Source organism: Amblyomma maculatum, chromosome 7 (genome assembly GCF_055883805.1).
Source record: "Amblyomma maculatum isolate TAMU_Amacu chromosome 7, ASM5588380v1, whole genome shotgun sequence".
In the NCBI taxonomy this organism is placed as follows: domain Eukaryota; kingdom Metazoa; phylum Arthropoda; class Arachnida; order Ixodida; family Ixodidae; genus Amblyomma; species Amblyomma maculatum.
The window spans coordinates 113,056,434-113,074,579 of NC_139350.1; the positions used below are offsets into that span (position 1 = coordinate 113,056,434).

The following is an 18,146-nucleotide window of genomic DNA, read 5'->3' on the forward strand; positions in this document are numbered from 1 at the left end:
CGCAGGCGGCGGTGCCAAGGGATTGGGCTGTGGCCGCAATGTCGGAATCTTGCGTTTGTGCAGCCCTGAAATCCGTCAAAGCCGTCAAGGGACAAGGGTGGCGAGAAAGAAAATCGGCATCTTGATGGGCAGAACCGCGCCGATGCACTATGGTGAAATCGTACTCTTGAAGTGGCAGTGATCAGCGTGCAATCTTGGCACTTAAGTGTTTGGCAGACTGCAGCCAAGTGAGAGCGCTATTGTCCGTGACTATGGTAAAATGACGGCCGTACAGGTAGGGACGGAACTTCCCGACGGCCCAGACAACGGCGAGGCACTCGAGTTCCGAAGAGTGGCGGCGGCGCTCTACGTCGGAAAGCTGGCGGCATAAGCTAGAACTTTATGGTCACCAGACTCGTCTTCCTGCAGAAGGACAGCGCCGAGCCCATCATGGCTGGCATCCGTGTGGAGGATGATGGGGGCCGATTCGTCGTAGTGGGCCAATGTGGGAGGCTTGAGGAGGGCGTGCTTGTAATCAAGGAACGCGAGCTGTTGGACCGGCGTCCAACTCTACGCTGCATTCTTGTTCAGCAGGGCGGTCAACGGAGCGATTCGCTTGGCAAAGTCCGGAATGAATCGACGGAAATACGAAGCAAATCCAAGGAAACTTTTGAGCTCCTTGGCGGTGGTGGGAGCTTCGTAAGCCGTAGGTGCTTTCAATTTTTAAGGGTCGGGACGGATGCCATGCCGGCTCACAACGTGACCCAAGTACGTCACCTCTACAGAACCGAAGAAACATTTCTTTGGCTTTAAGCGAAGCCCAGCAGAGGTAAGGGCTTCGAGGACGAGTTTGAGCAGCGTTTGGCGTTCTTCAAACGTAGCCGCGTAGACAATTACGTCGTCCAGGTAGACCAACACCATAGTCCACGTCATATTGCCTAAGACGTGGTCCATGAGGTGCTGAAAGGTAGCTGGAGCATTCAAGAGACCGAAGGGCATACGGTTGAACTAGTAAAGGCCATCGGCAGTTACGATCCGTCTTTTCCGCATCATCGAGGTGAACAGGCACTTGCCAGTAGCCCGAGAGCAGATCTAGGGTGGAAAAATAACGGGCCCCCTTCAGGCGATCAAGTGCATCGTCGAGGCGGGGAAGAGGGTACACGTCGAGGTGAGTAATAGCAATTATCTTGCGATAATCAACGCAGAAGCGGAGTGTTCCATCTTTCTTGCGCACAAGGACTACAGGGGAGGACCAAGGACTACAAGACGGGGCAATGATTCCCTGGTCAAACATGTCGCATGCATGCTGCTGGATGACTCTCCGTTCGGCTGGCGCTACAGGGCGAGGTTGGTGATGAACGGGCACACGGTTTTTGGTGTTGATCCGGTGTTGGGCCCAGGAAGTGCACCCGAGTTCACCGGCACTTAGAACAAAGCAACTGCGATGTTCCAGCAGCAAGGCCTTGAGAGAGACAAGCTCCGCGTCGGTGAGGGTAGGGCCAAAGTTAAATGTTTCCCATAGTAGGACCGCCGGCGCTGGAGGGTGCTGAGGTGGTGCTTCAGGTTGCAGAGACGCAACCGGTGATCCAGAGTTTAGGATTGAGGCTGTACCCAATTGAGTGCCAGGAGTCAGCACGAGAGGTGCGCGGCTGATGTTAAGCATAAATATGTGGGTCTCTCCTTTGAGCACAGGCAGAAGGTTTCGAGGGGAGGTCATCTCACGGGCTGGAGCTGAACACCGGTTGGGTTCGAAACGCACGTCCGCTGTGATCTGATTGTAAAGCTTGGCATACACCCACATTGCCGCACCTGGTGGCAGAGTCACGGCGGATGCTACAGTCACGGTAGTGACGTCGATCAGCTTGACTCGACGTGGCCACTTCGTAGCGAGGTAATGAACAGATTCTGAGGCACGCTTGGTCGCCGACACCAGGGACTGCCACAGGGCGACACTGAGACTGGAAATCCGGCTAAGCCAGCCCGGCCCATGGAGAGTTCGGCTCGCCCGTGGTTCTGTTGTGGTAAAATTAAGGACAACTCCGGCTTGCTGGCACCACCCGCGCCCGAGGACCACAGGCCAGATAGGGCTGTCTGCTACAACAAACTCGGTGGAGAGGGTCTTTCCGAGCGCTGTCAGATTGATGATGACACGTCCGACTTGCTCCACCGGGGCGCCATTAAAAGCTAAGAGCCAGGTTTTGGCGGCTGGAAGAAGCCGGTGGGGCTCGTTAACAACAAACGATTTGTCCAGCACATTGATAGCCGCTCCGGTGTCGACCAAGGCCTCTACGTGCCGGTCAAGCAGAGCGACGTCGACGAGTACGTAGGGAGCTTCAGTTGTTATCGACGCCGACGAAAGGACGGGACAAGGAGAACAAAGGAGTGTGGGGACGGACTTTACTCGGCAGAAGGGTGCCCCCTGAGTTCCGGCAAATCGTTTTCCGACGTCGGAAGGCTAGCACAGTCCCTCGCGTAGTGCCCCCTCAGGCCACAGCGGAAGCAGGTCGTGCGGGTGTCATTATGTCCGCGTCGGTTAGAGGCCACTGTAGGTAGTGCCAATAAAGGAGTCTGCACCGAGACGCTGCGCGCGGCAGACGGTGGCGACCCCGGCGTGGCCAACAAAGTCAATTCCGCCTCGATGGCGAGCACCACGGCGGCGCGGACGGACTAAGGACGCCCACAATGGACCAAGCGCTGCAACTCAGGGAGTCGGATGGCGTCGACAAATGCCTCGATGCCGACCAGGGCCATGACGTTCTGAGGTGCCCCCGGAAGCGACTGCAGAACCAGGCACTTAATGGCGGCGGGGTCCTGGTATGTCTCCCCGGGCTCTTGACGGCGGGCTCGCAGGCGGTGGTACTGCGCACGGGGTTGACCTGAAGCACTGTAGTGGTAGGACAGGAGGCCCACCAGGACGGTGTAAGAGCGCAGCTGGTCGGGCGGCACGTTTTGCAGCAGCTCAGTTGCGCGGCCTCTCAGTTTGGAGACGAGCATCCATGCCTTCATTTGCTCGTCCCAGCCTGTAGCCATCGCAATACCTTCTAGTTGGATGCAGTAAGCATCCCACGAGATAGTGCCGTCAACATGGGCAATTCCACTACGTCCAATTATGTACCCGCGCCGAGCACGTTAATGGCGGCTACGACAGCAGGCACAGCGACGGCAGGGCTGGAGGCAGCGGTGGCGGTGACGCCTTAAGACTCATGACCTGCGTTCGGCTCGGCTGGCACAAGGCGACGGAAGTCGCACCGGAGAGCTTCCATCTCCACAGCCTGGGCAGTCAGACGGGCCTCCCATGCCTCGATCCGCTTAGTAACTATATCCAGGAGGCACTCAATACCGCCATCCAGCTGCGGCGATGGTCCGAGCCCCTCCGAGCATCTAGGTCTAGCTGCGCCAGCCGCTGCGTCGTCGGCGCCATCGCCTGGTGGTAGAGTCCGGTCATCTGGCACGTCGGGTCCCTGACTTTCGGAGCGGGTGAGCGGCATGATCCCACCGCTGCCACCAAAATGTTGTGGGACGCTGTGCCCGCCTAGAGATTGACACAGAAGAACGGAGGACACCAGGCAAACACCACTTGTCCCGGCGCTCTTCTTTTGTTCTCTAACCCTCGCGCTGGCGCCGCGCGCTCGTCCCGTGCCTCTTCTTTTTCTGGCGCAGCCCTCCTCGGCGCGCGCCGTAAAAACGTATATATACATACATATATATGATTCGTTTCTGGGGTTTAACGTCCCAAAGCGACTGAGGCTATGGGGGATACGCCGTAGTGGAGGACTCCGGAAATTTCGACCCCCTGTGGTTTTTTAACGTGCACTGACATCACACAAAGCACGGGCGCCTTGCTTGTCGCCTCCATCGAAAAGCGGCGGCCGAGGCCGAGATTCGCTCCCGCGTCATTGGGAACAGTGTATATATATGTATATATATATATATATATATATATATATATATATATATATATATATATATATATATATATATATATATATATATACATATATATATATCGAAGCCGAGATTCGTTCCCGCGATATTGGGAACAGTGTGTATATATATATATTGTAATGTGATAGTCAGCACACAGCCATCGACATGCACCAGTGCGTTGTGCGACGAAGACAAAGAAGCAGTACGCTGGGCTCGCCGTTGCAAAGTCCTCTGCTCACAGCTCTCCATCTGAGCGTCAATAAACGCCCTATTACAATTGGTGGAGGTGCGGGGTACGATCCCATCCAAACTGGAATTGCGAAGCCGTACACTGCCCTCTACGACCGCCATGCAAGACGAGTCCACTTCGATGCTGCCGGCCGTTCCACCCACGATCATGTGTTCTGGCGTCGTGCGCCAGCGTGACCCTTGCATCTTCAGTGGCACGGCCGATCAAGATGTCGACGACTGGCTGTCATCGTATGAAAGAGTAAGCAGCTACAACAAGTGGGACGACTCATACAAGCTCAGTAATGTCATATTCTATCTGACGGACGTGGCGAACCTCTGGTTTCGCAACCATGAGGCTGACCTGTCATCTTGGTCGACGTTTAAAAAGAATTTCGCGGAAGTGTTCGGCCGCCCGGCAGTGCGTAAGCTTCGTGCCGAACAACGTTTACACAATCGTGTTCAGCGCGCTGATGAGACCTTTACCAGCTACATAGAAGACATCGTTGATCTCTGCAAACGTGTCGACCCGGCCATGCCGGAAGCGAACAAAATCCGCTACATCCTCGAGGGCATTACTGAGGACGCCTTCCAGATGCTGGTAGCGAAAGATCCCACCAGCGTTAGTGAAATCGTCAAGCTTTGCCAGAGCTACGACGAGCTCCGCAAGCGGCGCGCTTCTAGGCGCCGCTCCAGTGTGTGCGACGAAGGCGTATCCGCATTAGCCCTGGGTGGTTCGCCAACTTCTGAAGGGAGCCCGCTGAATCAACAGATCAAAGATTTTATTCGTGAAGAGGTCGCACGTCAACTCTCACTCCTTCCCCATTTTCAAGACTCGGGCCGCCTCGTTCCTGAACTGGCTCCATCTTTGGCCCCTACTATACGCCGTGCCGTGCAAGAACACGTCGCTAATGTTTTGCCGTCCAACCCCGTGCTGCCGCCTGTGACGGCACCTCTCACGTATGCCCAAGTAACGGCTCGGCCACCACCTTCGCCCACGTCTGGCTCCTACGTGCAGGTCCCTACCTACCGTTCACCGCCGCATGCTGAGCCTTCGTTCCAAGCCCCGCCCTCAAGGTTCCGCCCACATCCTATGAAACATTGGCGTACTACGGACAACCTTCCGATTTGCTATGCCTGCGGTCGGCCGGGCCACGTTGCACGCCTTTGTCGCCAGCGCCTCCAACCTTCACAGCCTGACATTCGACTTTACCCGTACGATACCGACTCACGCTCGCAAATGATTCCGCCCGGTCCTCAATTTGTCTCACAAGATCGCCAAACCTATGCCACTCGTCGATCACATTCTCCTCGGCGCCGATCGCTTTCTCCAATGCTGCGACGTCCTACCAGCACCGTTGAGGGAAACTAACAGTCGCAGTTCCGGGGGCAAGAACTACGCTTGTTTCGAATTCCTCAAGTCCTCCGCGTCGTCCCGCTAATGCTATCAAAGTTTCTGTAGAAGGCGCCACAGTTCTCGCTCTCGTCGATACCGGTGCAGCCGTCTCCGTCATCAGTGAAGCACTCTGCCGTCGAATTCGCAAAGTGACCACTCCGATTTCCGACTTTTCGCTCCGCACCGCCTCATCACAGCACATTCACCCCACCGCATCTTGCACAGCCCGTGTGCTCATTCAAGACGTCTTGTACCCCATCGAGTTTATTGTTCTGCCGAACTGCTCGCATGATATCATCCTCGGATACGATTTTCTATCGACTCATCAGGCCGTTATTGACTGTGCTCGTGCGCAAATTGCCTTGGCCCCCCTCTATGATGCCTCCTTTTGCGATACCCCTCCCCGCACTGCAAAACTTCTCGTCGCCCATGACACCGACATTCCTCCGTTTTCTGCTGCCCTCGTACCACTGTCTTGTGAGTGGGTAACTCCTTTGACTGCGATTTTTACACCTTCCGAAGCCGCCTCCCGTCATCCCTGCCTCCTTTTTCCGTTCGCAGTTCTCGAAATTCAAGACGGCAAGAGTGCACTTTACGCCTCGAACCCATTTTCTTGCCCAGCAGTTCTGCTCCGTGGCGAATGCATTGGACGTCTTGAAGAGCTTGATCCCGGTCATATCACCACTCTTGCTGACTCAACCCCCTCCTTCGACGTTAGTCTGTGCTCTTACGATGTTGCGACCGCTTCGACGCCCTCCGGCGTTTTCCAACATGCTATTGATGCTGATCTTCCACTTGCGCAACGTGATCAACTTGACGCCCTCTTGCAGAACTTCGCTTCTTCATTCGACCTTCCTCAAACTCACTTGGGCCGCACGTCTGTCGTAGAGCACACCATCGACACCGGTAAAACCGCACCTTTGCGCCAGCGCCCCTATCGCGTGTCGGCTTCGGAGCGCCAAGTAATTGCTGATCATGTAGACGACATGCTCCGTCGTGGTGTCATTCGGCCATCCCACAGTCCCTGGGCGTCTCCAGTTGTGTTGGTACCTAAGAAAGATGGCTCCTTCCGGTTTTGTGTCGACTACCGCCGGCTCAACAAGGTCACGCGCAAGGACGTCTATCCTCTGCCACGCATCGATGACGCACTGGACTGCTTGCAGGGCGCCGAATTTTTCTCCTCGTTGGATTTACGATCTGGCTACTGGCAGGTACCAATGGATGACGCTGACCGCTCTAAAACTGCCTTCATCACACCAGATGGATTATATGAATTCAACGTCATGCCCTTTGGGCTTTGCAACGCCCCGGCCACATTTGAACGCCTCATGGACACTGTGCTTCGCGGATTCAAGTGGCGAACCTGTCTTTGCTATCTCGATGATATCGTAGTCTTTTCTACCGATTTTCAATCCCACCTGCTCCGACTGAAGGACGTTCTCACTTTTCTCGCTACCGCCGGCCTCCAACTGAATCTGAAGAAGTGCCGCTTTGCTGCTCGCCGACTAACTATTCTAGGTCATGTCGTTTCTAAGGATGGCATTCTTCCCGATCCCACCAAACTTCGTGCAGTTGCCGAATTCCCACGCCCAAAATCACTGAAGCAGCTACGAAGTTTCATCGGCCTGTGCTCCTACTTTCGCCGCTTCATCTTAAATTTCGCCTCTATTATTGCTCCTCTCATCCAGCTCCTCTCCGGTAGCTCCGACCTTTCCGCATGGACACCTGCTTGTGATGACGCCTTCAACACTTTACGCCGTCTTTTGTTTTCGCCTCCCATCCTCCGCCACTTCGACCCGAATGCGCCAACTGAGATTCACACTGACGCTAGCGGTATTGGGATAGGCACCGTTCTCACCCAACGCAAACCTGGTATTCGAGACTATGTGGTGGCGTACTCAAGCCGCACCTTGACCAAGGCAGAGTCCAATTATTCTGTTACGGAAAGAGAATGCTTGGCCATTATTTGGGCCATCGGCAAATTCCGTCCGTATGTCTATGGCCGACCATTCTATGTGGTCACTGATCATCACGCTCTGTGCTGGCTGGCGTCCCTCAAGGACCCGTCCGGCTGCCTTGCTCGCTGGGCTCTTCGCCTCCAAGAGTATGACATTCGTGTCATATATCGCTCAGGCCTCAAGCATACTGACGCGGACGCTCTTTCGCGCTCACCGCTGCCTCCCTCTTCGCTGTCTGATGAGGTCTGCGCCTACGATTTGTCTTCGCTTGCCACTATCGACATGGCCACGGAACAGCGGCGCGACCCATGGATATCTACACTTCTGGACTTTCTTTCAAGTCACTCTCCAGGTCGTTTGTCTAGGGCGCTTGCCCGCCAAGCTCACCATTTTTCAATTCGTGACGGGCTGCTCTATCGCCGCAATTATCTTCACGACGGAAGGAAATGGCTTTTAGTCATCCCCCGTCATCTCCGCGCCGAAATTTGTGCTGCTTTCCATACTGATCCGCAGTGCGCCCACGGCGGAGTGTTGAAAACCTACAAACGCTTGCGTCTACGCTTCTTCTGGCGTGGAATGTACCGCTTTGTCCGCCATTTTGTCCGCTCTTGCCAGTCTTGCCAACGCCGAAAAACTCCTCTCAAGTCTCCTGCTTCGTTGCAGCCGTTGCCCTTTCCTGCCCGTCCGTTTGATCGTGTCGGCATAGATCTATACGGTCCCCTTCCTACAACTTCAGCTGGCAACCGCTGGATTATCGTGGCAGTGGATCATCTGACCCGCTACACTGAGACATCATCATTGCCCTCTGCTTCCGCACGTGGAGTGGCTGCCTTTATTCTGAAAAACCTGGTCCTTCGCCATGGTGCCCCTCGCGAACTGCTCAGTGACCGCGGACGCGTTTTCTTATCAGACGCTCTTGAGGCTCTCCTGAAAGAATGCCGCATCATACACCGCACCGCTACCTCGTACCACACTCAGACGAATGGACTGACAGAACGTTTCAACCGCACTCTCGGTGACATGCTGGCTATGTACGTGAACACCGACCATTCCAATTGGGACCAAGTTCTACCGTTTGTTACTTACGCATATAACACCGCGACACAGGCCACTACTGGATTCTCTCCATTCTTTCTCCTTTACGGGCGCGAGCCACCCTGTACTATGGACACACTTTTTCCCTACCGCCCTGACGTTTCCGAATCTTCCCCGCTATCCGATGCCGTCACGTACGCAGAAGAATGCCGTCAGCTCGCCCGCTCTCTCACAGCAGAAAATCAGTGGCAACAAAAATACCTCCGTGATACCGGCGAAGCTTCGTCATATCTCCCGAACTCTCTGGTGTGGCTCTGGGTGCCCTCCACAACCCATGGCCTTTCAAAGAAATTTGTTGCTCGCTACCACGGGCCATATAGGGTCCTCCAGCAAACATCTGCAGTCAACTACGTAGTTGAGCCCGTCACGCCCTCTGCGGAATTGCGTCGCCGTGGTCGTGAAACAGTTCACGTGAACAGATTGAAGCCATTCTATGACCCCGCTGTGCTTTCCGCGCCATGAGTCGCCAGGATGGCTCCTTTTTTTTACCCGGGGGGAAAATGTAATGTGATAGTCAGCACACAGCCATCGACATGCACCAGTGCGTTGTGCGACGAAGACAAAGAAGAAGTACGCTGGGCTCGCCGTTGCAAAGTCCTCTGCTCACAGCTCTCCATCTGAGCGTCAATAAACGCCCTATTACAATATATATATATATATATATATATATATATATATATATATATATATATATATATATATATATATATATATATATATATATATATATATATATTCATACATGCATACCTATATATACACTGCTCCCAATGACGCGGGAGCGAATCTCGGCCTCGGCCGCCGCTTTTCGATGGAGGCATATATATATATATATATATGTATATATATATGAATCCCACCGCTGTCACCAATATATATATATGTGTGTATATATTGTTAGGTGGCGGCAAGCGATGAAAACAGACAGAGGACAGAGAGAAGATGCTCGATGGCCGTGCGGTGACGTTTAATTATTCTGTGTGCCGGCGTAGCGCGCGTGCTCCTGCCCGCGCCACTACCCTCTTCCTGCTCCTTCGTCCGTAACTTGACCCGATCGTGTGATGTCAGTGCACGTTAAAGAACCCCAGGGGTTCGAAATTTCTGGAGTCCTCCACTAGGGCGTATCCCTTCATAGCCTTAGTCGCTTTGGGATGTTAAACCCCAGAAATGAATCATATATGTTTTTATGGCGCGCGCCGAGGAGCGCTGCGCCAGAAAAAGAAGAGGCGCGGGACGAGCACGAGACGAGCGCCAGCGCGAGGGTTAGAGAAGAAAAGGAGAGCTCCGGGGCAAGTGGTGTTTGCCTGGTGTCCTCCGTTCTTCTGTGTCTATCTCTAGGCGGGCACAGCGCCCCACAACATTTTGGTGCAGCGGTGGGATATATATATGTATATATATATGAATCCCACCGCTGTCACCAATATATATATATGTGTGTATATATTGTTAGGTGGCGGCAAGCGATGAAAACAGACAGAGGACAGAGAGAAGATGCTCGATGGCCGTGCGCTGACGTTTAATTATTCTGTGTGCCGGCGTAGCGCGCGTGCTCCTGCCCGCGCCACTACCCTCTTCCTGCTCCTTCGTCCGTAACTTGACCCGATCGTAAACGAGGAAGTTTACCAATGATGATTCCATGGCATGGCAATGGGTGTGTCTGGATGCTTGAAGAAGAGGAAGAAGTAAGAATAGAACGGCTTGCTGGTACGATGTCTGATGCGTGGGTGATCCGCCTCCCCTGCAGCTGTCAACCATCCGTCACTAGAGTCCATGGCACCGATGGCTCGAGGTCATGTCGGGCAGCTTGGGCGGGGGTTGCGTGTTCATGTCCATCGGTTCCTTCGGGCCATTCGGGTCTTTCGGGTCCTTCGTCTTGGTTCTGATTGGACTGTCCTCCTTTTCTTCAGGTCCGGGCGGGGGCTGGGCGGTGTTAGTTGGTCAGGTGTGGGCAAAGATGCTCGGCAATGTCCCTGGGCCCTCGGTCGATGGCCCTGGCTCACAGATGGCGTCGATGCTTAAAGGCGAGGTTGGGGATGACGTACTTCACACCTCCAACGAAATGCTATGTGGCGGCAAGCGATGAAAACAGGAGAACAGAGGACAGAGAAAAGATGCTCGATGGTCGTGAGATGACGTTTAATGAATCCGTGTGCGGGCCTAACGTACGCGCTCCTGCCCACGCCACTGCCCTCTGGTTCCTCCTTCGTCCGCAACAGTATGTATATATATATATATATATATATATATATATATATATATATATATATATACCTATATATATACCTATATATATATATATATATATATATATATATATATATATATATATATATATGTATTACCTATTTTTGTGTGGACAAGGATGTTGTGGATGTTTTTCGGTCGTCGGTAGACATTTTCAGAGCTGTCATCCTCATCACTCAAAAACAAGCATTCCATATTCTCAGGCTCATCGATTCAAAAGAATGTGTTCGCAAGGTCAGGACTTCGCACGAATCGCAAAACGTATGCGGGAAGTCCTGACAAAACAACGGTACCCGCCGGATATTCTTGACGACGCCATAAAAAAGGCATATGAACTCAACCGAGAGAAAATACTGGAGGGACGTCCACGAAAGGAAAACATAGACCGTCGAACAAGCCTGGTCCTCACCTACACGAATAACCCCCCCAACGTGAACAAAATCCTAAAGAAACATTTCAACATTCTAGAACAGAGCGAACGTCTCTCCAATATTTTCACGACTTCTCCCCAGGTTGTCTACCGACGACCGAAAAACATCCGCAACATCCTAGTCCTCTCAAAAATAGGTAATAACCCGCGGTTGGGGTGCCGGCCTTGCGGAAAGAGTAGATGGCAGGTGTCCAGGCACATGCAGATATCAAGCTGCGCAACAAACACAGCGTCAAATTTTAAGTGGAGAATAGATGGTAACTTTGATTGCGATGCCTCAAAGTATATTGGCCAGACAGCTACCCCTCTACGAATGCGGTTTAATAATCACCGTGCTCATGTCCACTCTCTGCCCAACATTCCTTTTTCAAAACCTATCAACCAGAAACAGCACTCATTCGACTCAGTAAAACTAAGAGTTCTTCAGGTGGGATTCAATAATACACTGGAGCGGGAGCAGCGTGAGTCATACTTTATTTATAAGTTTAGGACAATTAATACTAGGATACATGAAAACATTGGGGCAATGTCGTCCTTACGAGCCCTGCAAGTTTAATGCTAAGCACATCTCGGGTTTTTTTTTTCCTCCCCCCTCTTCCCTCTTTTTTCCCGTTTCTTTGATACCCTCCACATCCCACTTCTCGTAAAAACCTTTTTCATGCTTGGCGCTCACATCTTTTAGCGGAAACCTCAAAGTATTTCATAATTCTACTGTCCCACATTTTTTTTCTTCTTCTTCTTTTCTTTCTTTGAGGTTCATATCTCGTCGCGAGTTGCTAGAACTTTACTCGCCGCTGTTAGGTTCTTCTAACCAGCAATGTCCACCTGGTTGTGCTGTTTTTTTCATCACGCTTGGCGCTCCCATCTTTTAGTGAGAACAAGAAAAATAATTTTCTCACCATCTGCAGCAAACACGTTCCCCCACCTGTTTTTTTTTTTCAAGGTGTTTCCGCTACTGCCTGTATTGTGTATTGTATACAGACGACTCCCGGCGGCCGGTGCCTTGAGTGGATGACCCTTTGGGCCTAGCCTGCTCTCCGCACCTGTGTGTGTATGTGTGTATTGCGCGTGTCCAGCTGGTTCACCTGTATGTGCCCGTATTATGTTTGTATCACCTCTTGCCAACGCTATAAGAAGACGAATAAGAATCATGTACCCTCAGTCTTGAGAAAGGCAGGGCTCCTGCCAAAACGTCGGCTCCAAATAAACTTGGAAACAGTATGAAGCAATTTTTCACTTGTATGTAACCTCTAGCAACCAAATACGTCTATTTACTTATGCTATATATATATATGTGTGTGTGTTTGTGTGTGTATGTGTGTGTGTGTGTGTGTTTGTATATATATTTCATATTTGCGTGTTATTTAGTTGCCTGCTGTAGCACAGTATATTTCAACCCCTTCAAGAAATGTGTTCATAAACCTCTTGTTCTTTAGGAACCGCACATTTTCCTAACAGTTTTGTCGGTAGTCTGTTTTCATGGAAAACGTATAACACTTTTTCCTACTTAAAGAGGGACAAGCAGAACGGCGGGAAGGCAGGGTGTTGGGCAAGTAAAATATGCGAGGGTGAGGTGGGTCGCTATAATGCAGAAAATGATGTCATTTCGTAAATATGGCATCAAGTACAAAACATGTTTTTTACAGCTTCTCCAGAAACGACCGCAGAACCGGATAAGCCTGGAGGATGTTCTGGGGCATCCTTGGCTAACGAAAAATGCTGACACTAGTGCGAAGTGTGAATTACCGTGAAAGGCCTTTCTCTGGAAGTTCTGCCTTTGCTGGCCAGTTGTGAACATGCGCATTAAAGGTCTCCCTCCACAGTCTGGGAGCGAGTTAAAGTGTGAAGTTTCAGAGCTTAATTATGTGCTTTTCGTGCATTGATGATATATGTAAACTGTTTGCATGAGCCATATTATATCTAGTCTCAGGGTATGAGAAACGCAGTAGTAGTGGGTTCTGAAACATTCGACCCCATGGTATTCTTTAACGTGCTCTTAGAGGTCACATCCTGCACTGCCAACTTGCCGCCATAGTTTGGTCCGCACTTGAGAGGTTTTGTCTTTACAGGTTTATTTCGAAGGGATAAGAAGCGTGTACGTTACTGAGCTGATTTGCTTGGTTCAGTGTGAAGTGCCTCTTAACTGGAGATTTTCCGTCAGATAATGCGCATAATATGGGGTCTACTTGAGCTCGCTGAGAATCACATTTTGCCATATACGGCGACCTTGGTTAACAGAAGTTCTACACTGCAAGAGCTGCTAATACAGATGGCTTGCTAAGTTTAACATATGCAGTCATTTTCCATGTTGTCGACAAGCTAACTATCGATGCAGACGATGAAGGCCTAAAATTACCCGAGGGCGGTAATATACTTCACCAGTAAAGCTGGGCGATGATGCAGCTAGCGCAGAACAAGGTTAATTGGAGAATTATGGGAGAGGCCTTCGCCCTGCAGTGGGTATAGTCAGGTTGATGATGATGATGATAATGATAGAAATTATTTGCGAATGAAACAACCAAAAAAGAACTAGTATTATCTGCGCTGCGCAACGAATATGGTACGAAGTACAATAGGTGTCTGGTTAGGAAATGGCATTTAGAAACGTAGTACTGTTGCGACACCTTGTTTTGTTACAGCTACATCTGGCATCTCAGCTAGTGGCTGCTGTAGCTCCTGTGTATTTCTGCGCGAGCACTTTGTACCGATGGCGGATTGAAGATATGCTTTAACGTGGTCAGCTCGGAGTTCGGACTCTGTTACGTAACAGTCGCCAAACTTAATGGCTGCAACCTATGACCCCTTTCCTAACGATTTCACCCTAAAGAGCCGAGCACCAGGGCGGGGGAAAGCTTGTATCCATTGAAAAGCCGGTCGGTACCCGGCGGCACCAGGGATCGAACCTGGCACCTCCCGAACACGAGGCGGTTGCTCTACCACAATGATGTCATGGCGGATGCTACTGGTATACCAGTAGCATCGTTATTCTTGCTTTTTGATAAAGCCCCACACTTCTTTAGGTTTGGTCTTTTTTTTTGTCTGCCAGTGAGGATAGATACAAGATGCGCTTCGCTGTTTTTAATTCGCACCTAAGGATTGCGCTCAGGGTTTTCTCTCGTGTGCAGTCGGTTGTGTTTCCTGTTCTACAAAACCTTGTTAAGCTTAAGCTTTTTTCTAATAGAGGCGCCTAGTTTTTTATTCATCCGTGGTTTATCCATACGTCTTTTGGACGTCATCGACCTTCACAGAACGAACTGGAGGACCAGAGACACCAGTATGTCCTGAATGTTTGCTACCGCTCGTTTACACCACAGAGGGTGGAATGACTTGAATATCTAAGAAATAATATATCTAGCTCATTAATAAAACAATAATTGCCTTTTTTATACACGTAAACTGCATTATGATACTACCTCGGACCTTCGAGTATGATTACTTCTGTACTTCATTATCGTTTATTCCGGCTATAGCAACTATATTTTCCGCTATGTCATCTCGATTAGAGAAAATCTAATCTGAAGTATTACCCCATTCAGACTCAAGCACGTAGGAAAGCCCACAAATTGGCATAACCCGTAAACACTTATAATTTAACAGAGCGCAGAATAAACAGCGGACTGACTCTTTTGGCAGGATTGTAGTGGTCTCATGTAATTACCAGGAAGTTAGTCACATTCACGCAAGATGGGTTCAGAATCCAGAGTAGACAGAGACAAGCTAAGAAAAGGATCCTTGCTAGTATGACTGGTTGGCATTTAGAAAGAACCCACGGTATTGCTATTTCCGCCTGAAACAAATATTTTGCGGAAAGTAATCCTGAACACGCATTGACACTGTCCAAATGCACACTGTATTCGGTTGTGCACCAGTACAAAGTCGTCTCCCGTGCGCATTGCGGTACTTGTGATTAGCTACGTATACTGATGGAAACGCATCAAAGCTTGAGTACCAGTGTCGAGTGACAACTGAGTGCCAATGATAACATTGGCGGGCGATATTTGTGTTAGGCCAGAAAATTCTTGTCTTTTTTATACATCTGCAATTGACCACAATGGCAGACAGTCTGTAATCAGTGATAGCGCTACCCCTTGCGTTATTCAGGATTGGTTGCTATTGCGCATTCTCTGGAAGAGGACCTGTAGGGTAGTTATGCGCGCAGGTTTTTATCTGCATTATTAATTTGTGGACCTTGAGAGCATATTTCAGATTGCGCTTTTTTCATGGGCAATCGGCATAGGCAAGGTTTCTTCTACTTTGGTGCTTATTGTTAGAGTAATCTTCACTTTTAGTGAAACCTGTGCCATTCAATTTCGACGTGGCGGACAGCAGAGGCTCTTTAACTCTAAAAACGCTAAATTTTACCATTATCGGCCTCTGCTTGTTACTCGGTTTTTTAACAATTGAATTAGCTTTTTTTGTTGAAGCTGGAAAAATCGTTAGAACCAGGATTTGTTCGCGGATATTAGCAAGTTTCGCTTCCGATTCATTCAAGTTTTCTTTGCAGTGAAAGTAATTGCAAATAACAATAAATTGTTTCTTTTTTTCAGTTTGCCTTGAGTAACAGCAGGTTACGCAAAGCCGCCACCCACTGGTAGCTCTGTGATTTCAATTCTTTCACTTTGCTTGATGTCAACGTAGTAAGGGTTTCTCCCAGATTATCAGTTTTATAGGCCAAATTCTTAATGCTATCTTCGAGCCGGGTTAAGTGGAATACTATCTTCCACTTAACCCGGTATTACCCGGGTTAAGTGGAGAAATATGGGAGAGGCCTTCGCCCTGCAGTGGGTATAATCAGGCTGATGATGATGATGATCTTCGAGCATATCACGCTGAGTTATCATCAAAAGGACCTCCTTAAGAATAGCTTCATGCTGTTCTATTATTTTTGACAAGCAATGAATTCCATCCACAACCTTCTGATCCAACATGGAAGCCAGGGATGTTTCCTTATATCACTGGATAACTGCAGTCGCGTCCTCAAAACATTGAAAACATCAGTCTATCGACATGTCAAAGAACGATGCAGTCAAGTGCAACCCTGCAGACAATTTTACTGGGCTCCGGTAGTGGCTTCTTAAGGTCATCAATTGTCCTATAGGAATAAAACACACCAACCTGTACAAGCAGAAGATGCAAGAGTGCTGACTGCATGCAGGCACCGTAACCCAGGGGCCGGATTCTAGACACACATGGCGGCTGTTCAGCGCCATATTGTTTTTCTGATTTGTTTTGGGACTATTCACGTGTTTAAATTTGTGTAGCGAAAATGTGAGCAGAGCAAATGGCGTTTTGCGGTGAAGCGAAAATGACGTGTCCTTGCAAAATATTTTTTAACAAAGCTATCATGCTGCTTGGAGGGTAAATATCAGTAATTGTGGTAGGGAGGCATTTACTGGTGCTTGTATGACGATTGAGGTGAACTGTACTGCTCGCTGCGAACAGGCGCTTCCTAATGTTTGATTGGCTGAGGTTGCGTAGCAGGAAATATGTCATGCGTGCATTGTATATGGTGATGCCAAAATCAAGTTTCATAACGTAAAAGATGTGCTGCCATTTCCCTAAATACCAGAAGTTTGGCTCCACGTTTGTAAGCACATTGAGTCGAACGCATAAAAACATGGCGAGTTTCACATGGAGTCGCTGAAGTCTCGGCAAACTACGCTCTAAAGCGCTATTCGAGCCCGGCACTTTGGTTCCCTGTTTAACGATACCGTATGCGGATTGGAAGTCGGGACGTCTCTACCGAAGACTCTTAATGCGCAAAATACAGTTCAAGTACAGAAGCGGGGAATCGATCCTCTCCATCTCGTGGAGAGCACTTCCCTTCTACTTCTCACCCCCTTGTCCTTGTCTCCACACCGCCAGCCCCATCCGTCTACAACCAGCACATCATCCTAATATGCCTAAAGGCCGAATTACATAGCAGTGTTTCTTTGGCGCCGTGTCAGCGCCACGGCTACCAGCGTCGCCGGAGGCGAAATTCATGCGCGTGGGGCAAGGCGAGGCGGAAAGACGCCGGTATCTAGCGATACCAATTCTTAGCGCCGGGGTCGTAAACATAGAGGAAGGGTGTTTGGTAAAGAGCGGAAACTCCCATACGGACCAGCGGCCCAAGTGACTGTAGCGCACCAAGCGGCTGGTGCTTGACGCATATCCGCTTTCGGTTAAAGGCGATAGTTTGAATGCTAGCAAGCGCTGCCATACTGCCGCGCCCTGTTGGCGCAATATTTCTGTTCTGTACGGCGTCGTATTGTTTCTCTTTTTTTTCATGAATGAAATATAAAATCAGGTCACAATTACTGCTGACTGGCCATGAACACAGCAGCGTCAAAGCCTTTGCCAAGCAACAGTATTGAAGGAAATATTCCAGGATCTCTGTGAACACATGTATTTTGGTTCATACAAAAACGAAACCGACACAATTCTGTCACAATATGTTACACAAAAGCAACCAGCAAGACGGACACATAAAAACAACAAGGAAGGCATTCAAAACGTAGGATACATCAACCGACGTGTACACACACACACACACACACACACACACACACACACACACACACACACACACACACACACACACACACACACACACACACACACACACACACACACACACACACACACACACACACACACACACACACACACACACACACACACACACACACACACACACACACACACACACACACACACACACACACACACACACACACACACACACACACACACACACATATAGATATATATATATATATACAGGGTGTCCAAGCTAACTTTAGCCAAGGTTAAAAAAAATGAAACGAGATAGGCCAGAGAAACCACCTGTGTACAGCTGCCAGCCATCTTGCGCACCATAGGCAATTTTTTGTTCTGAAATAACTAA

The 18,146-nt window shown here is 49.9% G+C and overlaps 1 protein-coding gene across 1 annotated transcript in view; it reads left to right on the plus strand.

The window, feature by feature from the left end:
- The window catches only part of LOC146184445 (aurora kinase A-like), an 89,165-nt gene extending 76,157 nt beyond the window's left edge, over window positions 1–13,008 (plus strand). The window contains exon 7 of the mRNA XM_084608541.1: window positions 12,904–13,008. Coding sequence (XP_084464667.1) covers window positions 12,904–13,008 — 105 coding nt within the window. The remainder of the gene's footprint in view (window positions 1–12,903) is intronic.
- The last annotated feature ends 5,138 nt before the right edge of the window (window positions 13,009–18,146 follow it).